The following is a 24894-nucleotide window of genomic DNA, read 5'->3' on the forward strand; positions in this document are numbered from 1 at the left end:
GTTAGGTTCAACATTTAGTACAGGATATAACATATTCATTAGCTTTAGAGGTCCTAATAAGGCAGTTTTCCACCTTTGGACAAACCCAAGTTAGCTATTTCCCCCTGTTTCTTGTCTTTTTGGCTATGCTTAGCTCAAAAACTTACATAAATGGTTGTAGCTTAGGGTTAAAATAAGGTTCCAGTTATGACGCAAGCTATGACGCAAGCTATGACGCAAGCTATGACGTAGATCTGACGCAGAAGTATAATTGACGTGTTAGTGTCAGCAGATTAGACATGTGACCTTCACAACTCCAGATAACTGACAACAAGCCAGCTAAACAGCAACAGCTGGCTGTAAGTTAATGTTATGCTAGTTAATGTTAAACTTGAGTATCCTTCAAAAAACACTTTGTCTCTTATAAAAATTACATTTCCACTACTGCCTGCTAAAAGCAACTAAGAGGCTAACAGCGGCTATCGGAGCCTAACAGCAGCTACCAGAGGCTAACAGCTAACAGCAGTGAAAACAAACAAGAGGTAAGGTTTCAATGACAAGAGGACTCACATTGGACTCCTTTTATAAAGTTTTATAGCCTCCTCCCCAGTAAATAGATGTGGACACATACTGACATCTGAGGTAAACTGCACCCTGATAGCCTACGCTCGCTACGGATGGACGGTGGCCAGAGTTGTTTGCCCTACGGCAGGGGTTGGCAACCCTGGGCACGCGTGCCACAGCTGGCAAGCGAAGGGTTAACTGATGGCACGAGTCGCATGACAAGCAGTGAATTAATCTGAGAAGGTGCATTAAAAACTAAATGGCCAGGCCAGCGGTGCACATCGCAAATTAGCTCGCATAGACACATTAGTTGTGCCGCTTCTTAATGATGGTATCTTAGCTAACAACCCCAACTACCAGATTCAACTTGTAATTGACTAAAAATAACTTAGCCTACCGGTGAGAGGGACGTTGCCAGCTGGCAGTTTTTTCAAGCGATGTTGAAATTTCCACATTCCGACACTTCAAATGCTTCAGCAGCTGTCCACTCAGCGCAGCATCAGCACCGCGGGAATCACGGATACATCCGCAGACTCAAGACAGATCGAACCAGAAAGCTTTAAATAACTTCATTTTTGAAAAGCCTAAAGTCTAAGGTGTGATCTCGTACTCTGTTTTTATTTTTTGTGTGTTCACTTTAAAATGCAGTTTGAAGTAAAATTACACAAACAGAAAAACATCCCCCTTCGGCGCTTTACAGTCAGTTCAGAGTGAAGAAAGATGGTGACAGATGGGCTGAGCCCAGGATCGCTCTGTCATCTAGGTGACTTAGAGTGCTCTGTATTCCCTCCCTCCATCTGCAGCTCATAATTCACATCTTTAAAGATAACTTTGTGTTTTCATTCCAGCAAAATAAATAAAAATCATGTGTGCATTCCTCCACAGCACGCTCATGAAGTGAGGACCGTTCACAGGAGGTGTCTCCCTCTCGACCCTTGCTTTCCATAAATGTGTTTTTAAAAGAGTTTTTTATTATTGTTTTACATTTTTATCAACTGTGTCGGGATCAAACTTTAATGGTTACTCACTTCTTACTACTTCTCACCTACTAGTTATTTTTAATGTTACATTCTTTCACACAATTCTGCTCAAATCTTTGATTAAAATCTGGAGATGATGTTAAATTCAATATTTTTGCTAAAGCGGTCCCTTTTTTTCCTTATTCACTATCCTTTACTTAAATATTTAAATCAGCATAGACTCAGATCTATAAGTAGTCAATAACTGAATATCGCAAACTTTGAAAGCCTCATAACCACATTCAGTACAGATCTCCGTAGGATAACTATGCCTTTTGTTCTACGTTGCCACTTGTACCAGTGTGCACAGTGAGGAAACACACAGCAGCTGAGGGCTATGGGAAAGCAATTAAAGAAGTATTTTGCTGCTGGACTTCAGCTGAAAGGCATTAACAACAATTCCCTTCTGGGCAGAGTGTTCCTATTACGGTCTGTTGGGTCAGAGAGTGGGCTGTATCTGGGTGCTACAAACCGTAAGCAGACAGAGAGAGACAATGTGAGAGGGATGGGTGCTGTTATTGTGAGTGCACAATTTAGTCAGCAGGATTTTTAAAATAGAAGCGGCGGCTCTCCAACGGTCCTTCAATATTTTGACCTGAGGGTAAAAATGTAAAAGAAATGAAAAGAGGAGGTAATAAAAGGAGTAATGGGAGAGAGATGAGTAGGGTAAATGAGCAACCATTACAGTACAAATTCAATTAACGTTAGGAGCAATGAGAGACTAAATGAAAGAGCCCAATGACAAAGAAGACAAAGTATGAAGCAGCGAGTGTGATCAGAGAGGTTTTGAAGATCAGAGCGATTGCGCTGCAAATCGCTTCCTCTTTACACAACAAGTCCCTAAAGCCTCATCCTGAAGCCCTCTCAGGCCCCAAAAGAGTCAGCCAGGACTACTTCTCCACCTTGCTATTACTGTACGAGCACCAAGAGTTCTTCATGGCAATATAATCATAGTGTGCGGCTTCTAGCCTATCAGTGGAGTTTGTGAATGTCACACATGGAGGTCAAGGAGGCAGAGAGGACAGCAGTGTGCGATAACGGAGAGAACATCACTTCTGAAGCTGAAAACAGAGGCAGGGAATAGTATGTGCAACTTAAGAAACATCGTTCTGCTTCTGAACAACACCAAACTTGAATTCAACTTAAAACTGCAGCACCACCAAGATTTCCATAGAAAATTGCCGCACAGACCAAAAGAAGAAATGCGTTAGGGGAAAAGAGAAAATCGTTGGCTACAGCCTCCAAAGTGTGCATAACTGCTGTCTCTTGGTGCCACCAATCAATCACAGAAGCCTTAATAGAGGGTGATTACACCTAGCATTATAGCCAGTCCTGAGAGTCATAGAGCGCGTGAGCCAAAATGAGAAAGAAAAAGAGTTGAATAGCAAAGGAAATTACTGAATGGTCTGGTAGTCTAGGGATATTGTAATAAGTCAGAATTACCAGTGTCTCACAGCACACATAGAGCAGCCCAAGGAAGGAAAAAACAAGCTACATTAATAGCTGCCAACCCCATTTGGCTTTGCTTTCAGTCTAGATATTTCTTTGGGCCTTGAAATTATTTTTTTTTATCATTTATTATCTTGTTGTTTACAATGACTGGAGGTTTTTTTTTATAGTTGTTGTTTTATATGTATACTGCATATACTCTACAAATAACACTTAAAGTAACTACTTATTCATCCCTAAAGCTTTGCACTATGCACGATTGCACCATAAATATAAATATGTTATATTGTTGTTATGTTGCAATTGTGTGTGTCATGTCAGTCAGTGTCTGTTGTCTATTCTGTTACATACAGTGAGCTTAATTCCTTATAAGTCTACACATACTTGGACAATAAAGCTCCTTCTTGAGCCTTCTCTCCATTAATGAGTGGGCTTTAAACATGTCACTTAATTAATCGTAAAAACAACAACAACAAAAAAACCCATCCTCATTATCTTTGTAATGCTCAGTAAATAGTATTAAAGTTACAGTGTGGGATTGGCCTAACTAAGTTCTGTTTTCTTACCCCTCAAGTGCATAAATGCTGTAGGGCAGGGCTCGGCAACTTTTCTGATGACGAGTGCCATCTAAAATTTCCTCAGAAGTCAATGTGCCATATAATTGCATTAGCAATAAATTTAATAACGCTCTATATTAACAGTTACACACTATGTAGAACAACTTTATACAATCATATTTGTTTGCAGATGTTGGCAGGAATCAGCGAATAGTTATCAGCTATTTTGAAATAAAAAAGACCCTTTTTATCCATAACAAGAACTCCATAACAGCAAATGGACTGTACAACAGAAAATGCAGATGCTATCTATGGTCTCCTTACAACAATGATAAGAAAAATAAGCTGTGCCAACATGGCATGTTTGTTAATACAGAGATACACATGTTAACGTGATCTCTGGTCTCCCACTCAGAGACACAGGTCTACGAGTGTCCAGCATTCAGACGGCTACCTGAGGACACTCTTCGTGTGAGAGAAAATCTGCTCAGACAGATATGTAGAGCCAAATACTCTCAATAAGGCCTCTGCAATGTTCTGAAGACAGTTAAACTTGTCAGGTAGTGATGTCCAGCAGGTGAAAATGCAAGCGCCATGAACACGCACAGCTGTGGATTCCAGCAGCGTTCGTAGTTCTGCAAACTTTGACCCCCACAAAGTCGAGGTTTTCAGTTCAATCAGCTGCATTTTGTTGTCGCATTAACTGGCATTAACTCAGCCAGTTAATGCGAGACAAATCCAGCTGCTCATTAATAACAAGAGTTGGAGGGGAAAATTCCTGCATCCCAGCGAGGCCTAGTTTTTATGGCGTAAAGATGGAATGCGTTCACTAATCTTTAGAAGACTGCATGGGATAATAATTCAACAAGTATAAAAACCAAATGTGTCTCCATATAAAAATGTAGGGGAGTTTGTCATCTGCTGTACATTATTTAAATGTAAAACATTCATAAAAGCACCAAAAATGTAACCAAAAGCATTGAATCGCCGTCGTGTGTAGGTGGCACTGCTACAGAAATAGACATGATTTTGCTGTTGAAATCACTGCAGGGGTTTGGGGAGAACATCCACAAATGCGAGAGGGGCTTGGATCTAAATGTCAGCCACATATACATTTTTTGTTGCACATTTAAAATGTACAGTTGTATGTGTGTATGCTTCACGACAAGCTATTCATGTGATTGAAATATTTCTATGCTATCTTTCCCAGTCCTACTTTTGACCTAATATTTCATGATAGTATTATAAAAAATATATTTTGATTTTACTGGAATGATTTAGCTCGATTACTAACCAGAGCAGTATAATAAGGTTATTTTGCATTTTAAGTAACAACTCTTTTGTTTGTTTGTAACATTTATGTAAAATCTTTTTACCCTTGTATTTATACAGTGTATTATATTTTCCATGAATGCATAAATGTTAAAACAAACAAACAACGTTTTAATATATGCAGCTTAACAAGAACAAGACTCTAGCTAAAAGGGTAAAATTAAATTTAAGGAATAATGTGCAACTTGTTAAACATTTATATGTCAGCTAAGATGAAATTAACCAACTGGGAAACCTTTCACTGAAGAGAAATTACTCAAGTATTTATAAAATGTCCATCAATTTGATTTCAATTAAGGTGAAGATTCTGCAGATTGAGTAGCGCGGTGGAAGCACTTTGCACAAGCGCATCTACATAATGAAACTTCATTTGGATGGTGCTAATGGACTATTATGATACTGACTGTAATAGTAACAGAGCACAACACCGGGCATCTCAATGTACATTCATCCACGGATTAGTTAATAGCAGGCCAATTTGCAGTGTTTTTTGCTGGCCGTACTCTTCCTGGGCTCTAAATGGTTGCCACGAGCATGGCACAGATAATGATAATGGTATCAGAGAGAGGAAATGGGAGACCGGGTGACTCTCTTCACCTCTGCAAACATATGCAAGGTTTTTTGGGGGTTTTGTGTGTGTGTGTGTGTGTGTCTATGGATGAGTGAGTGAGTTAATGCATGAAGCCAGGAGGACATGTGCAGAAGAATACCTTCAGCCGCTGCAGACAAAGAACTTACGCTGTGATAAAACACTCCGACCATTCGCCATTTGAATGCACATGCAGACCAGACAAAAAGAAAAGTCAGAGCTTTTCCACAGAAGCTTTAAAAGATCCTTAGAAGAAAAATGAAAGACAGCTTTAAATAATTACATCGCATTAGTTATTTTTAGAGCAGTGACTTGGAATTAGCCTAGTTTTTAATGTGCACATTTTGCGGCAACCTCTTTTGCACGACAACAGGTTTCCATGATGTATTTATGCTTCTGTTTGTCGAGACAGTGCTCGCATCCATCACTTTGAAGAAACTGTACTCTGATCTCGAGGCATTTTTTCACTCTTTGATACTGTGCACACCTGACAAGATGTCCTCAAAGCAACATGATTGATATATTTGCACCAAGTCCCCCCCACGCACGTCTTCTCTTTTCCACTATCATAGAAATCTGGAAAAATCTAAGCTTTTCAGGCAGCTGAAAACACAGATTCTGAATAGATAACTGTGCTTATCTAGGAACACGAAGTTAAACACAACACAGTTTTAAGAGGCGCTCTGATCTAAGGTTGTATTTTTTTTTTTAAATATTGAGATTATTATAACTATTAGTGGATTATTTTGAAGTCAGTTTTCCTGCTTCTGAAGAAGGACACAGAAGTGTCAGTTTTTCCCTCGGCTCTCTGTTTTTTGATCATTTCTGCAAGTAAAAATATTCCCAGAGGGTGAGGAAGAGAAGTGGACCTGGCTATTTGCACATGCAATAGAAGAGTTTAGTGATGAGTGATTCTCTGAGCTGCAGTTACATACAAAAAATTTAATAAAAAACAATCAGCTAAAGTGAGCCTAATGTGGTCCTGCAGTCAGGGCATGACCAATCATAGAGTGCCACTAGATTACTCCCCCATTTCACATTACAGTTAGCAGCAAGCCTTTGTGCATTTGGTCTGCAAATGCAGTAGGAAACATGGCACCGCATTGGAAGTAAAGGTGCAGTCCAACGATTTCCTTTAATCACTCTTGCAGAGTCAGTGAACTTTACAACAAGAGATTCTGCATGCGGTGCGTGACCTACCTGCCGCTCAAACTTGGGTCACACAGAAGATTTAAAAGGTGTCATGCTGACGTACGAAGCCACCTGCAGGATGTGGAAATATGCTTAAGGGAAGCAAATCTTGAGAGTATATGATTTAAAATATCGTGAAAGATGCGTGTGTAGCGAGGCCGCCTCCTTTCCATTCTCTGTAACGTAATTAGATCTGTTATTCAGGCACAATAAAAATCCTCTCGCCCATGTATGCGCATGATTTGGGAACCTTCTGTGGGCTTGGTTTCATTCCAGACATTTCTGCTCAGGCAGCAGCACTCGGGTCTTTCATTATCTGCTGCCTCCAATCAAGGTTGATTTTTTTACCATCTCTCAAAACTTTCAACATTTTCTTTGAACTTTGTGAAGTAGCTTTCCTCGTTCGGCATATGTTAGTGAAATTGATGTAATTGCGGGAGACATTCATATTCATAGCGAGCGGAGCAGATGGCTAAAGCTAGTGGAAGTGGATGTTTGTGTGCATGAGTGTGCGGCTCAGGTTGAGGCTGCACTGATGAACAATGGGAAAGGAGTTTGGAGAACCTTTCTGGTCTTCAGCATGCTATTAGTTTCAGATAAAGATAACTTAAACAGAAGTACACTTTATATGCCAGTATAAATAAAACCATTTTTTTTTCTGTCACTGTGACATTTGTCTTTGGTCTTTGTGTTCGCTAACAGGACTTGACATTTCATAATGCCATTTCCCCCCCTCTGCATTAAAATGAACAGATTGAATGCGTTGATGGACTCTGTGTACTTATGCAATTAACCCAGAACAAAACAATAATCAGAGATCTGGGCTGAAAAACTGAATTTTCTCTTGATATCCTGCAGGGGCAGGATCAGAGATCAAGATCATACTGCCATAAAAAAATATGCCCTCTTTGTGGCAAGTGGTAGTTTGCTATGCTGCAGAGAACACGTTAAGAACAAGGCTAAATAAAGTGCTTTACAGAGAAATGTATTTATATTTTATCTGGAACGAGATAGCGTGTCTCCTCTTGGTCCAGCGAGGAAACTCGGGCTGCATTTTCCTGCAAGGAGAAACACGGATGGCTGATTGTCAGTCTCATATAAAGAGAAAAGCATGCGGGCTGTGTCCAGATCTCCAAAAAGGATGAAGAAGTTTCACTTTAGCTATTTGTAGCGATTTGCAATTCTCCAGAGAGGTTAAATGGGATAATGTGCATCACCGTTACAGCTGTGTGTTGTCAGTGCAGCAGTGATAAGTTATGTTGTTACTTGGTGACAGTGACAGTAAAAGCAGGAAAGCATTTACTGGGAAGAACACAGAGATCAAAAGAGAGATTCTTTTGTCTGTTTTTTATTTTTTACAGTGCATAGATTTATTAATTGGAGAGCCAGCATTTAGTTGACTTAACTAAGACATCTGGAGATTGTTTAGTTAGTTGCTGTAGTCATTATAGGTGAAATATTTTAGCTGTTGCTCATATATTTATTGCCTAGTTGCCTTTATAGTAAATATTCCTCTGTAGAACACACAGACATGTAACAGCACAGTTAAATGTATTGCAGTGTAGCACTGTCTGTCCTCAGAGGACACTACAGTGACTTACTTTGATGTCCTGAGCAATCTCACTCGAATCTCGACCTTAAAACATGCCATCAACCTAAAACATACTTGCTTTTTGTCCCCTTAAGGAAAAAAAAACACCCTCCATAAACACTTTTATGTGAGTCGTACCTGGACCACACACACTCACGCACTCCAACCACACTCTGGGATCCGCATACGTGCAGCAGTGGTGTGTTTACACGAGTGTTAAGTAGGTTGTAACACTTTGGAATGCAATCACACAGTTGCACCTCGCCATAAATTTAGTAGAAGGTAATTATAGATCCACTCACGCTGTTTCCTCACACGCGCGTGAGCAGACACGGAAAGTGTGCAATACTGTAATCCCTCTCATTCACACTCACTCGTACAGCCCGGAGAAGAAATCTTTGATAACAGTTTATCCTCCTCTCCCATTTTTCTGCAGCTTTTGTATCATCTGATATCATTTGCATATAGTTTACTCCTTAATAGGGCTTAGCAAAAAAGGCTATTGTGCCGCAGTGCCCTGCAGGCACGAGCACTGCGATTGGCTTTTTTTTTCTCTTTTCCTTCCCGTATTTATGTTGCACATACAATTTTTGCGCAGTTGCTCATCTGACAGGCCATTTTAAACGGTCGTCCTTGGCATTGTGGATTTCTTCTCTCCAGGCGAAACGCGTCAATAACAGTGATATAGTAGAGTACGGGATTTATGCGGACTGTGTATTGCCTGAGGGAAATGATTGGTTTCTTGGAAATGTGTTTCCATATCTGTTAAAGATTTTGCTCTGATGGCTGTAAAAGGGCTACAGACATAACTATAGTATTTTGCATCCATTAAAAGTGAGCGTTTTTCAGTGTGTGCGTGCGAATGCCGCTGCGTGTCGCGCTATCTTCAATTTGAAGACTTATTGGATTATACGATGTAGCAGGGATATTTCTGTCAACCTATTTTTTTTTATTTCCTCCCACCTAGCCTGATTTATCATTGAGAATGTTTGTTCCATTCACTCAGTGTACATCCCAGAGCTATTAGCTGTTCCAACAGGCGCCTATCGTTTTCCATCCGAATAAGCCCTCTCTTTCTGCTGCTTTTTAAACTGTCTTGTTTGAGTTCAAGATTGAGTAGCAGGATTAAGTTAGATGTCTGCCCCTGGGTCTTCTGATCTTGCCCTCTGGGATCCATTTTAGGTCTGATTGTGATCCCTGGTCCAGAGGGGGCTTATCTTTCATCTTTGATTTGTAGCAACTCTTCTCTGCTCTGCACAAAAGGCACAATATTGGTGCACAGCTTCATTTTGTTCTCTTTTATTTAGTAATGCCTTCAATGTGGCACTTTAGAGTAAAGATACAGTCTTTGATCGTAAGTAAAGACTCAGCTTGCAGAAACCAAGCTCGGGCTTCTGACACCGACAGGAAAACGTGGGGGAAAAAATAGCCCAAGAATCTGCAGATGGGTAACACGCAGAGGTTATCCAGTTATTCACTTAGATAGACATTTCAGCTGTCTTTGACATTTTGAGAAGTAGTGATGCCATTCTCACGTCTGTGGCTAAAGCCAGATGGTTAATTTATAGCATCTTAGCATAGCTGAAAAGACTAGCCATGCTGTGTCCAAATATATCTGCCTGCCAGCACATCTGAAATGGACAATTTATTACAGATTATGTTTTAAGTGTAAAAATAGTCATTTGTATGTCTTTGGCAATCTTTCTTTCTTCTCTGCAGGCAGAAAATGTCAGTAACAGTGCCGTTTGGTGCAGTAGCTTCACAATTTCCAGCTTTCCAGCTAGCGTAATATTTAACACATAGACACGAGAATGTTTTTTTTTTTTTTTATTATTATTTTACTAAGGGCAAAAATAAAAATAAATGTATTCCCCATGATGTCAAACTATCTGGCAAATATTTCAGTGAACTTTTGAAGTGAAGTTCTGTAACACTGAACCCAAACTTGGAAGCGACTGTACTGCATTTGCCATCTGTCCTCTACGCTCTGCTTTTGGGAAATGAGACAAACAAATGTCATTGACTTGTTTGACAGATGAGATATGTGCTCAGTGGAAAGTCAAGAGGAAATGAAGGGGCTGGGGGAAAGGAAAGGTTGACAGATAAAAGGACTTTCATCCCCTGGAAATACCCTCCGTTCAGTGGCAGATGTCTGTAAACACCTGAACCTCAGAGAAGCTGAAAGTATAAGGTGACACTTAATCATTGCAGGAAATAAACAAAACCTTAATGGGGAGGTGTCAGTGTCAGGGAGGGCGCTGCTCATCTGACAGAACAAAGCTTGCCTTCATAAACAAACTTCTTTGTTAACTGGTATTAGGAGGAGAAAATTTAATTCGGGTGGATTATATAACTGGGTGAATATTCAGTAAACACAGCTGAGTGGTCTCTGGACTTGCTGGAAATCCTGACATGTTTATTGACATGAGTGCAGCGTCTTGTATGTGCAGTTTTACGGTGGTACTGGTTAATACCGGTTGCAAAGGGGCGACCCATTACACAAGGTGTCTTGTAAATTTGTTACTTTTTGTTTAATGGTCATACAACACGATGATTTCAGTTGCTATAAGCCAGTGTCTCTGCAAGTTTGCAAGAGTTTGTATCGTAGCACAATTCTGTTCGAGGAACTGAGAGATATCGCCATGAAAGTAGGTCTTTAACTAAACACCATTTCAGCAGCGGCCCTCGGGATCCGATGACATTGGTAGGAATTAATCACCCGTATGCAAATGAGTGAAAGCTTTGAAAGCACTAATCACACCAGTGTTCATCTTTTGTTGACTGGGCTGTTTGCATGACTAGCAGTGTTTAACATCTGTTTATTATTCTGTAATGATTTTGTTCTCTTGATTGACTGATTTGCTGCTTCAGCATCAAAGAAGGTGACTGTGTTCTGCCAAAAAAAAAAAGAAAAATAGATCAGAAGGATGCTTTTCCAAAGCATCTGAAGAGAACTGGATATTTATTATCTAAAAATAATTAGATATCTTTGTTGCAGCAAAAACACAACAAAGACAAAAAAAAAAAAAAAAATCCTGCAGAAACTGGTTGGTCAGACAGACCCAGTGACATCTTAATCCTGCATGCTTCCTAAATGCCAGCTTATATATTAAACCTTTAAACTCCAGTTTCTAATCCAGGCTTTCTGAAAAAAAGAACAAAAAAAATGAAAGTGAAATGAACCCAATAAAATCATGACTGGATTTTATTTTTAACTTCAAAAAGATGACTTAATAAAAGTAATAGGAAATTGATGCTTATTTGTGAAGTTTACATATCAGCCTTTTTTTTAAGCTGAAGGAAACTGCGAGACAGCATCGCACCCCAATCGCACATCCACAGGTGCGATCTGACCAGTCAGCCGGCAAAATTTGCCACCTTATCAATGCTGGCGACTTTTCCATGTTTAGCCTATAAGCATAATGCTGAGTGATGGTCCATTTTTTGTAAACCCACAGTAGTAGAGTTTCCATCAGAAAATAATCACTTGTGAACGTGAAGGGAATATTTATCTATTTGCATACTTGGAAAGAAAAGACACAGCTTGACAAACCTCAAGTTGAAAATTCATAGAAAATACAAAGCGATAAAAAAAAGAAAATCAATTTTTGTTCTTTTTTATTTGAGAAGTTTTGAAATTTTAGGAAACATAAAATGTACAAATAAATAAATAAGTTTGTGCATGATGCATCGCAGAAGTGCAATACTAAATGTCACTAAAGGCAATTCATCAGGTAAAACTTTCATTATTAGATATGTGGCATACGTATCCATACAAGGATGATACTTATATTATTTGAGGCATGTAGAATCATATATGTTTGTAAGGAAAGAGCCATTACTTCATGACATTGTGGGCAGAAAGAACAAAGAGCGCCGGCTTTCCAAGCGGCCGGTTGGTTCAGCTGCAAAACAGACAGAGACGCGTGGGGAATTTTGAGTCCTGGTGGTCCCTCCACACATTAATGCAAAGACAACCATGACCTTGATAGACAAACAGAGACGGTGGAAAAAAAGAGCTGAAGAGCGAGAAGTAGAAGGAAGTTGTGGGCGAAGTTTGCAAAAATCAAAGCTAAATGGCTGCCAGGATACATACAGGACATGTAACTCAATACGTGGGAGAAGTTTGCTTTTCAAGCTCAGTTGCACTTCCTTCCGAATTTATTCCAAGAGGAAAACAAGTAGTTTTGTATTCATAAACAATCCCCGATTAGCATGTGCAAGAATTATCACCCATCTGTTCCTATCTGCTCTGCAGAGCGTTTAATTTCTTCTGGTTAATTCTCAGTGCTGTGGAAGTGTCACAGCTGCAACTTTAGAGTCAGTAGAGAAGCTTCTTAGTTTAGGAGCTTAGGAGGCAAATCATTTCCTCAGAGGTGGTGGAGAACAAAACAGAGCAAAAAAGGAAATTTAAGGAGATTGCATGTGCTCGCCAGGAAAACAAGCCAGACATTCAGCTGTAAAGAAACTGCATTTATGGATGCACAACTGTTGAATGTATGAATAGATACTGATTAGGTTGCTAAAGTTATAACATTTGTATATTGTCAGTGTTGTGTTTGATGCTGGAAAAATCCAACTAGAGACGTCTCTGGTTAAACGAGTTGCAGATACTTAGCATTCTTCAGCCAGAAGGGTTGATTTTATCGGGCCAAGCATTTGCACTGCCTTCCACGGCTCTTGTGATACTCTGCTCTGACCTACATTTTCTTTGATCTGAGATTTCCAAGAACAGGTTGCGGGTGTAAATAATTTGTTGTTTTTGCAGAGACACAGAGCTCAGAAGCAAAGATCCACACTGCATTTTATTTATAGTGGCGGACATACAGTAAGTGAAAAAGCCTTCCAACGCATGGTCTGGGCAGACTGCTGGACCCCACTGTAAAGCCCAATTTAGGCTAGTTTAGGCATGTGACAAAAATGGAGGGGAAAAAAAGCATTTTCACTTTGGGATGGAGGGAAAAAGAAAAGTTGTCCTTAAGATGCACAGGCACACCTTTGCCTGCTCATTACAGTTGAGTTATTAGCTGTTGGAGCTGAAGAGTGGCTTGGGAGCCTCCAACCTGTTCCATGTAGTCACAGTTAAACCCTGTGCGGGAAATGCTGAGATGGCTCCCCATCTGCCTGGCAAACACCAGTTAACTCCAATAAACATGTGATGTATGCTTCTGGTGCTTTAAAAGAGACCATTTTAGTTAGAAGAAACTGAAACAGTGGAATCATGGGCAGCGGTTTAAGTAACTGTATCTGGAAGTCTAGAGTATGATAGACTGTTCCCAAAAGAGGCCTGTTCCTTGTATTCATGTCTCCCTTCTTTACCTGCCTTTATAATTCTTCGTCTCTCTCTACTGTCTCCCTATTTAATTTCTTTCTAGTCTAGGAGAGGAAGTGTGTGGGACGTCATGGAGTTAAAGATCAGGTATAAATCAACTGTTTACACAGAGCCAGGGAGAGTCTTTCTATTACAGGAGACTTGTCCCGACCAGCTGGAACACAGACCAAACAATGCTTCCTTGCTTCATCCCCCTCTTACCATATTCTTGCCACTTCGCTGCTAAATAACAGGCCTGGTTTCAGAAAGGCACTTGAGTGCAGACAACAGGGCTTTTAATAGAAGGGGGTGGGGGGAGGTGGGGTGAAGAGAGGGATTTTAAATGAAGATCTCTTTTGTGCACTCACTGAAAGGTAATCAGAGAACTACTGTAGAATGCCTAAAATGCATGAGACATGCAGGAAATCCTGAAGATGAGACACATTGTGCTGGAGGAGCTAACTGTACAATCACTTTTGCTTTGTGTATTCAGTTGCATCTTGATTTGTTTGCTCATCATGGAGATGAGTCCCCCTGTCAAAACGTTTTTGGTCTTCCATTGGTCATCCACAGTTCGCACCACAGAATCAGCAGCGGCCTTGGTTTTGCTCGAGGAGACAGTCCCGCTGGATGGTCTGTGTGGGTGGTGTAGACTCAGTGGCACATGATGATCCTATGAAACAGCGATTCTCGACTTATTTTTGTTTGTTTGTCTGACAGCAATTTAGATAAGTTCAAGTGCGTTTTCATGTAAAATCAGCTCCCATCTTTCAGCCCCTGAATAATCTTAATATGTACAATTCATTTTCTCTGGGCTCAGCAGAGTGTTGCCTTCATGAAAAACCGGGACTGTTGTGGAGGGCCGCCACAATAAGCTGCCCTCAAAACTCTGCAGACTTTACACACCAGACATGTAAAATCTGTGCAAATATTTTGTGCGTTAATATTTACGTGAGTCTGCCCGTGTAATTTCACTGGATGAATTTGTAAAATTTATTTTATTGAACTGAGCTTGATTTTTTCCCCCGTCCTGAATAAACAGATGTGACCAATCAGACCACTGCACATGGCAACAAGTGCACTTCTAGCTCAAAACATGCACACATCAAGCTCATTTGAACCATGAAAAACCATGAAATTTCCTCTGCTGCTGCCTTCTCCTGTGAATTGGATGAACCAGGAATCTCAGTTTCTTCCTTTTCTTGTTTAGAAACATCAGGACTAAAGCACTGCCTGATGTCGACTTCATTTTCTTCTAAATGCTGAAGCAGTTTCCGCAAAAACACAATGTGTAGAGTGTGTCTATACGTTACAGAACAAGCTTATATCTGAATTTTGTGTTGCTTTTTTGCAGTGCGCTCGGTCTGTAATGTTTGCAAATTCAAAGTCTTCACAACGGATCAAGTTTTGCTCTGTAATATTTCTTGAGTTTAAATAAGAAAAATTTGTATGCCCAAATACATATATATGTTTTTTAAGGTTTTTCATTGCAAGAGAAGAAAATGGTGCAACACTAATAGTGTTGTGGTGTGGCCCTCCACAACAGTCCCAGTTTCTCATGTGGTCCCTTGGGAAAAGTTAATTGCTCCTGCCTGTTAGTTAATAGCCATTCTATGGTGACAGGTAAAGTGAAATTAGTGACACTAATGAATGTCTGTCATTATGCATCATTACTGGCAGGTGCATGGTCACACAACTGTAATTTCTCATGTCTCTAAAATATTTAACCTTTCCACTGTGTGATATTCAGCAGCATAATCCGGTCTGTATACTGGAAAAGAGCTTAAAGTATTTATACTGAGATAACACACATGTGGAATAATTGCCTGCTTTAGACATCATTTTGCCTGTAATATCAATCTAGTTAACCGAACGCTGGTATTTATTTTAGTACCGTATTAAAATCTCTACACCCCAAGCCGGAGCCATTAACTTCCACTTGTGCTCTAACTGCATTTTATCCCCCATACACTGAAAAACAGTCTCATTTGTCTAAGCTACAGAAACTATGGTAAATAATACATTTTTTTTATTTATAGGCACCTTTCAGACCCTCATGGTCACCTTACAGTGGACTTCTATTTATGTAGCGTTTTTATACTCTGAGCACTCAGAGGACTTTACACAACAGGCTCCATCTGTACACTAAAACACACGTGTTCATACATGCACTTTTTAAGCATCATGCCCACTCCTGAGAAACGACTATAATATTAATCCAGTATAAACAGTAGTGCGCTGCTTCACCGGAGTATATATTTTAGCTGATGTGTGTGCTCTCTGATCTCTCTGTGAAATATGCTGCGGAACAACAATTAGCAATAGCACTGTTCTAAAATGCAACCAAGTGAGATGAAAAAAAAAATTCTATAACAGGAAGCTGTTTAATGTTTTAACCACTTTTTTAGCTGACATATATTTTAGGCTTGCCTTGGGAGTGAGAGAAAAAAGCTTTGAAAAAGAAGCTGGAAAGGCAGACCTTTTTTAAAGCAGGAGATTGTAAGAGAAAGGAAGGAGGGCAAGGAGAAGGGGGAGCCGGAGTGAAGACAGGGGGAGGCGGACAAGAGAGCGATAGAGAAAGGAGGTGATAGGGGGAAAAGATTAAAGGAGCTGGAGATATATGGAAACGAAAATAAAGGCCAGAGAGGAAATCAGAACGCTGAGAAAAGTGGGATATGGAGGCGGTGGAGGAGGTAAATGCGTGGAGAGGAAACAACTCTAGCTGTTCTTTTTACTTTAATTGGAGAAACATTTGGTATATTTTTAGACAGAGGATAAACCTAAAAAACACGAACAAGTCTTTTCACATTTTTCCAACTTTAAAACGTGACTCATAGCAAAGTGTTGGAAGTGACTGATCAGTCCACACGGGCAAAGCAGCGCAAAGGTTTTTATCTTCACTGGATTTTTCTCTACTTGTTCTTATTTGTTGGCATGCTTTGTCTTGTTAAAGTTTATTATAGTTTGAAAGTAAACTTGCAGAGACTTTAAATAGCTGGCGATATATGTACTTATTCATCACAAGGCGTTTTTTTAATTTATTTATTTTCGCCCAGGGCGATGCAATTTATTGGAGGAAATGGTTGTGAAAACTCTGCTGGTAAACATTCAATCTGTGAAATTGAATTCTGTGCTTTGAATGATATAAACAGGCTTTTATAGTGACGGATTTAAGCTGCGTTGAATCCACAAAGTTTGCTTACTGTTGCAGGAAAAAAAGAGATTTCACATAAATGTAGGAATATATTGATATATTGTGGTTTAAGAGACAGACCTCATTGTGCTATATAACACAGTAACATTACTTCATCAGCTTCATAGATTACCTTTAAGAAAATGGGTTATTTTATCCCAGTGTGCTTTATTTTATGAGGCGCTTTAAGGATTATATATGAATATTTATGTATTGTTGCACGTGTGTTTAGTTTTCTACGGTAGCCCTAAGAGGCCAAACGGACTGCAACTTAAGAAAACACCAGCAATAAAAAAAAAAACGCTGCAAAAGCAGCAAAACACAACAGAAATAAGAAAAAAAGAAAACAGAAATAGAAAAAAACTGATTTCCAAAAGCATAAGGGAAGTGTTTCTGGGGAGACAATAACCCTACGGACCAGTTGCAGGAACCAAAATATGCTAAGAATTGAGCTGGGAGACACTTAAAAGAAGTGGAGGATCTATCGGTTTTGTGAGGGAAGAAAAGATGAGAGGTAAGTGTGTTAGCTTAATTATTAGCCTAAAAATCCATCATCAGTATTATATGAATCATGAGAAACAAACACACTTACCTAGCATGTTTTGGTTCCTGCAACTGGTCCGTCGAGTTATTGTCTCCCCAGAAACACTTCCCTTGTGCTTTTGGAAATCAGTTTTTTCCTATTTCTGTTTTCTTTTTTTCCTATTTCCGTTTTTCCTGTTTCCGTTGTGATTTGTGTGCTTTTGTGGCGTTTTTCTTATTGCTGTTGTTTTCTTAAGTTGCAGTCCGTTTGGCCTCTCAGGGCCACTGTATTTTTCCACCAATACCAAAATACTGGATATACACTGATTCTATTGTTAACTCTTAATGAGTGAACATTGTCTCTTATTTAATGCGTATATGTACGATGTATCATCCACACGCTATTTCTAATCTTTATCACTCTCTTTGACAGCACAGGAGGCCGTCACATAGTATACATAAAACTTCCTGGGAAGTGCGGTTATGGATGTGTTGTAAACTTGAGTAGCAGTAAGGAAATTCCTCAGCTTGTAGATCATGCAGTTTATAAATCAGTTCAAATATTTTGCTCTTTAAGCAAGAATTATACAACGGCCTTGCGGGTAACATTCACAATCTGTCAGTTTATCAGACTAATCCACCTGAGCGCGCATCATGATCCGGCTCATTTATCGCTACCTGGCAACGGCATGCCAGAGCACGTCTGTGTGCCTGCTCCCTTCAGCCTGAGCGATGGGGTCTGAAACGGTGAGTCAGGAGACGCTGCATCGGGCCGCCGCATCCTCCATCACCGATGTGATGTCAGCACAAATCTGTGTTGTCACAGTGCCTGTGACCGCTCGCTGAATGAGGAAAGAGAAGAGATGAGTGGCTCTGTCTGCTGCTGTCAGTTTGATATAGGGACGACATAAAGAGAGGCAGAAAAGGGGAGAGGAGGAGAAGGAAAAACGGAGGGAAAACACATAAATTTCCAATAAGAAGCAGCACACACAAAGTTGACATTGCGCCCTTTACACGTTTGCAGTTTGTTTAAATAAAAAAGGCACAAATCTAGATTCTAAGCTTAAAAGAAATCTGCTGTTGGAATCACCAATCAAAGACAAAAGACATAATAGAAGCAGCTGATGTCATCATTTTGAATTCATTTAATATATAAAAGCTAAAGACATACTGCTTTTAACAGTCATTTAGTCTCTAGCTTACCCTTAAAGTGAAAATAAATGGTTTTCATTGTATTTTATTGTATTTTATTTAGAGTATAACTAATGTTGCACCTAACCTGCTGCAGCTACGCTCGCTCTGCATCAGCTTCCAGTCCTAAACAGCGCTGTTATACTGTTTACGTTCTCCTCTGTGCCCCCTCATCCTGTTTGAGCGCTCGCTCTCATCTTCTCTACGGGGAGTGTGCGGAGCTTCATGCCTCACTGTTCTTATCACATTGGACCCATCCGCCTACAAAATGCTCTGGGGTCTATTTTTAGACACGTACATGGAGCTAATGGGAAAGGATAGCCTAACCTCTTCCCTGATGAAAGTCGAATATAGCCTGGAGATTTGAGTTTGAGTCCTGTCACGTGTGAAGCAGAGCTGTTAAGATTTGAAACGTGCAAATTTATTATTGATGGGCAGAGAGTGTGTTATAATGTTGAAATGCTCCAGGGGTTATTGATGTCTCAAACAGTCCCAACTACCTACCCGGCACCGAGTACACACCCAGTTCCCATAATCTTTATAACAATGCCTACATAGCAGCTCTCCTACTACTTCAATTATGCAATAGGTGCCTTAAAAACCTGTCCATAGGTGTATTTTCTGATTTTGTTTGAATTCTTGTTACCATCTAAAAAAAATAAAAATTAACTTTTTTTGGTTTGTTTTTTTACTTTGGACTATACCCAATGTTTCCAGTGTTTATGCTAGCCTAAAAACCTTCTGTAGCTCTATCTATCAGAGTAATATTGATATTCACAGAGCCATTAAAAGTGGCATTTAAAATTTAAAGTGCTTTCCTATTTTACATACATAAAATATATGAAATAATTGAAATAATTCAGTACCATTATTTCCTGCCTGACAGTTTCAGTCGTTCTCAGTGATGCCTTTTCTACTTGGCATGAAGTGAGTAATGTCATTTGTCCTAACAGCGTTTAACTGTTATTTGACTCGTTGTGGAAAGTCTCTGCCTCACAGAATATGCAATTAATCCGCTTTTAGATAAATTCACATGCGCGTGATCACCCAGTGGTGATTAGCAGGATACGTGACTGATGTGGAACCTCTGTGCTGCAGTAATAGTAGTGTTCATGGATCTTCTGCTCCTAGAGGCAATTTTGGGATCCATACTTCTCCCTCGCCTGTCATGTCTCATCTCTTTCCTAATGATCGCTATATTTGTGCGCTTCTTTGTTTTCCTTCCCCGCTTCTTTTCAAAGCAGCGGTGAAAACTGCTTTGTCGTTATGATCTTCAGCTTTTAGACACTGAGGTGGACCCAGAAAAATAGTCCAGTAAATTCTGGTCTATTTTTGGGAAAATATAGAGCAGTATTTAGGCTTGGACTGAAAATGTTTGGTGATTAGGAGTGGGCTAATTACAGTCATTCTCTAACTCATTATTATTATTATTTATAATTGTTATTTAACCCTTTAAGACCTACCATAGAACCCAAATCCGCCAGAGCTTATATTATATTTTTACATGCTGTAGTGCCATTTTTGGGAGCATTTCAAGCTGATATACATCAATACAACCATTATAGCCCACATTTTAATAATATGTATGCATTAAGTGCATAGTAATTACATAAATTGCAAAAAAGTGCAATAAACTACAAAAAAATTGAAAATCTTTTGGTTTTTTTTTACATATATTTCTAGTTAGAGAAATTTAAGAGGCTTATCTCTCAAAACTGTAAATACAAAAAAGTTGCACAAAATAGTTTACAACCACAGGAAATTTATTCTGAGTGTCTTCATAGTTTTATTTTTGAAATACACCAATTTTCATATACTGCAGGAAAAACGAAAATAAATATTATATTGCAAATTTGCCAAAAAAAACAGCATATGCATCAAAATAAGCTAAACTATATATAACAGCAGTGCAATATGAGTCCTAAGCATCCCAGAAATGACACAGAATGTCATAAAGTCAAACATAACTTTTAAAAACACCAGTATAGGCTCATAAGGCCCTGATGGTAAAACCGTGTTTCTGGAATATTATGTTTTTGTTGCTGCAAGTGCTTCTATGCAATTTTTGCAAAGCTGTATGTGGAACGAAACTGTGACCGAGGACAAGCTGATGGCATAAGATGTAAGTACAACTCCTCCAGTTTCATATGCAAAAAAAATTATTGCGCTAACTTACGTGGTTGCAGTGCTACTGGGATTTAAAAATAGTTACGCAAAACCTCCAACCGGCTTTAAAGGGTTAAACCTAATTCGTGGGATTTTAGCAGTTTTTCAGCCCAAGTTGTACATTTAAGATCACCTCTGTGGGCTCTAGATTTTTGTATTTTTAAAACCCCAAATTTCAAATGGATCAGTGTATCTGTGACAGTCTTATTGTGTTGTGTCATTTGTGTTTACTGAGCTTTGGTTTACACTCGATTTGCATTATCAAAAAATCTGTGACCATGAGCATAAAACTTACTTTATATATATACATATATATATATACATATAACTAGTCAGTAAATGTCAGCATGTATTTCCACAAAGGGACTGGTAGAAAACATTTCCTGTTTTCTCAATCACAAACTGTAAGCTGTAAAATTTTGCAAAATACTTTTATTTAGAGTTAGAGTTAAAAACAATTCAACATAACTTAAAAATCAAAAGAAAAAGAAGGATACAGTCTTTGGGTCTTAAAAGTGAAAAAGATTTGATAAAGCCATGAGCAGCTATAGAAAACTGAATGATAAACCGTGTGATTCAAAAAGAGATTTACAGAAAGAAAAAGTTTGGTTTCCCATTGTCTTAATGAAAGCCTTTGGAACCGTTAACAAAGGCCCGGTCAGAAGATGTCAAGCAGCGGCCCGGATCATATGAAGTTAACATCTCATAGGTATAGACAGGAGTCAGACCATGAAGGGCTTTAAAAGCCAGCAATAAAATGTTCAAATGAAGTCTAACACTAACAGGTCACATCAAAGGAAACCAGTGAAACGTCGAAACATAAGAACTGGAAAAGATTCAAGGGATTCCTGTTCAGACATCAGCATCGCTAGACTTACACTCTTGGCAGATCCAGGTATATTTGTCATCCTAAAGCTAAGTAGCCTACCATCCGTGTGCGTCTGAAGCCAAACAAATACTATAAATTGTCCTTTCATGGTGATTTATTGGACTGGCTCATGCATGCGTATCGTACCCCCTGGGCCACTGTGGGGTGTGGAGAACAACCAGTGGGTCATTGTAACTGTTCAAACTGCAGAATGATGGGTTTTCAACAGGGACTCTGTTAGCCTGAGAAAAGAGACCTGAAGAGAATTTTAATCTCACATGCACTCGGTTACTGAACCGTCCGCCCAGCTCCTGTCGTCCTGCGGAGCTAGAGGCTCAGCGCAAAATGATTAATGAGCATCAACTATTTCGGTCCGAATGTGTTTCTGCTTTTCATCATTCTTTTTGCTCTCCCAATGTAAAGTTACTCCTTTTATGCCATTGTTTCGCATCCTGACAGACACGCCGTCTCACCATCTCCCAGGCACGCGCACAAAGGCGAGGAGTGTGGAATGTCACAAACTGCAGCGCTGCTGCAGTGTTTTGCATTTCAGATGACTGATTGCTGTGACTGTTTTCTCCTGAGAAGCTGTAATCCTGATTTGAAACAGCACACTGTTTGTTTAGTCAGTCACCTTCACGGTAGACAATTTATTTTTCTGATAGGTTTAACATGTTGTTCTCCTCCCTCTCTCTAGAGATCTCCCTGTGAGAGGAAGATATGAGGTTAATGGGCTCCATTTGGATCCTTTGGTTTCTCCTGGTGGTAAGCTCACTTTTTACACAAGGATGTACAATGGCATATATTTCTGAAGGCCCTATCTCTCACTTTGCCAATTTTGTATGCTGTACATGTTTCCTGAACAAGATTCAATTCTCATTAAAGGGATGTATAATATGTTGTGGTCTAGTGGTTTTCTTTAACCAGCAAATTCACTCACCCTGTAAAATTAACTGTAGAACTACCCCAGTTTAAATATCCCCCAATATAAATGAGCCAAGTATATATATGTATAGATGTGCATTTTCTATTCTATTCAAAATATAGCTGATCCTTGCCCTTTATGCAGAAGATCACAACAGTTTTAATGTAAAATGACATCTTCAGATGCAAAAAGACACATTGGACAAGTCATTTCTTAAACTTATGAATATTTTAGTGGATTTCCAATCAAAAGATCAAAAAGGTGTGATTTAAGCGTGACTTTCAGCTTTAGTGCAAGAGGTTTAATTTATTATTTGTGTTACATTAAATCTTCATACATAGCACACCATTTTCAGAGGCTCAAAAATAATTGGACAAATTAGGATTCCTCCCTTGAGATGCTCTGCCAGGCCTTTACTGCAGTAGCCGTCACTTGCTTTTTCATGGTTGGTGCAACAGGCTGGAAAAAGTTCAAAGGCTTTGATTAACACTCTTGAATTCACAGCAGGTAAGTATTTACAGCGTTTCGCAACACTACTAAAGTTGATATTGAAACACTGGGTTTCAAATCTTTCTCTTTTTGTAGGTTCAAATCCAGTTACCACTTGTTCACTGTTCTCTCAGCTTGCAGGCAGAGCTTGGTTTTGGTTGCTTTCACGAGTAGAACTGCAGGTAAAATTCTGTTTTCCACAGCTGTGTTTACTGCGACATATTCTCCACACACGCTAGTGCAGGTAAGTTCCCTCCAAACCCACAGGTAAGTATTTTTTGTGAGAAAAAGAGTAAGTCAGGCAGGCACACCAGGACACAATCTGCAAAAAAAGGAGGACAGGTCAGGTAAGTATGGCGCACTGGTCACCAAGTTAACAAGCAAATAAGGTAAGAGGTCTAAATTAGTCATTCCTACAAGAAACAGAGAGGAGAACAAGGGTTATATACTGCTGCTGGTAGCAGATGAGGATCTACTTGTGGGAGGAGTAAAGAAAGTTAATACTCAAGCCCACACACACGATAGAGAGAAGAGAGATGGAGCAAATGGAGAAGATCGTTTGTTTATACTCTTTTGTAAAGCGTCCTTGGGTTTCTTGAAAGGTGCTGTACAAATCTAAGCTGTTATAATTATTAAAAGAATGAAAGAAACTTAGAACCTGAGAGGACAGGGGGACCATGACATACTGTGGGTCTTTCTGTTTTCAGTTTTCATAAGTGGAGGCAGAGATTCAGGTGAATGATTTGGCCATTGAAGAATACTCCTTTTCTTTGCCTTGAGAAATTCTTGGGTTGCTTTTGCAGTAAGCTTTGGGTCATTATCCACGTCCACTGTGATGCACTGTTGGATCGGTTTTGCAGCATTTGGTTAAATCTGAGTAGAGAATATAGCCCTGTCCACTTCACAATTCATCCTGCTGCTTCCATCAGCAGTCACGCCATCAGTAAACACCAGTGACCCAGCTCCACTGGCAGCCATTCATGCCCATGCAATAACATTTCCTCCACTGTGTTTGACAGATGATGCAATACACTCAAGCTGTTTTTCTCCTCAATATCTTTGTTTTCATCCGTCCATCTGCTCAATGGGGTCTTTAAGGTATTTTCTAGCAGAGTTGGGACTTCTTTTTCTTGAGCGTTAACCAGTGTTTTTCACCTTGTTGTATTGGATGCTGTTGTTAACCATGGAAATTATTTTGTGATCATCCACATCATTGTGGTCTTTCAGGCCGCTTGGTGTTGCTGAGCTGGCCTCTGCGCTCCTTCTGTTTAAGAATCACCAGATTGCTGATTTGGTCACTTCTAAAGTTTTTTTTTCTCTCTCTCTGTGAAGTTTATTTTGGTTTTTCAATCCTAATGATGATCTTTGTCTTTATATCGACATCTCTTTTTTCCTCTTTGGAGAGCTAAAGTGAACAGCTACCAAATTAAAGTTCAACGCTTTGAATTAATTCCAGATGTTTTATCTCCTTAATTTGTGATAAAAAAAATAATGAGGGAAGATGGAACTGCTTGCCAGTCAACTGTCCAATTACTCTGAGCCTCTGAAGCCTGGGGGCGATGTATAGACATGTCTGTGATTTTTAAACAGTTAATACAATACTTTTGTAAAACCTTGATTTAAAAGTCTGCACTTCAATCACATCTTGTTTGTTTGATTTAAAATCCATTGTGTTGGTACTCAGAGTCAAAATAACAAAAACGGTCTCATTGTCTAAAGCACTTAACCGCACGATTGCATTCTGGAACAGGATTGGGGAAGTCAGTCACAAGGTTACTTTTAATGACGAGGCTCTGCCCGATTTTATTTGAGCTTTAATTAGCTTTAAATTGTCTTTTTATTTCTTACGTTTGTTACTCTGGATTTATTCTGTTGCTCTTGTAACACACTTTGTAATGGCAATTTTGAAAAGTGCTATGTTAATAAAGTTATTTGTCATTTTGATAACAGCACGTCCT

At 39.4% G+C, this 24894-nt stretch overlaps 1 protein-coding gene across 1 annotated transcript in view; it reads left to right on the forward strand.

The window, feature by feature from the left end:
* Positions 1-24894, forward strand: part of calcr (calcitonin receptor) — a 77090-nt gene that overhangs the window by 6849 nt on the left and 45347 nt on the right. The window contains exon 3 of the mRNA XM_080862620.1: positions 22220-22287. Within this exon, the coding sequence (XP_080718746.1) occupies positions 22243-22287 (45 nt within the window). The 5' untranslated portion in view covers positions 22220-22242. The remainder of the gene's footprint in view (positions 1-22219; positions 22288-24894) is intronic.

The sequence above is a fragment of the Rhamphochromis sp. 'chilingali' genome, assembly GCF_963969265.1.
Source record: "Rhamphochromis sp. 'chilingali' genome assembly, chromosome: 17".
NCBI lineage: Eukaryota > Metazoa > Chordata > Actinopteri > Cichliformes > Cichlidae > Rhamphochromis > Rhamphochromis sp. 'chilingali'.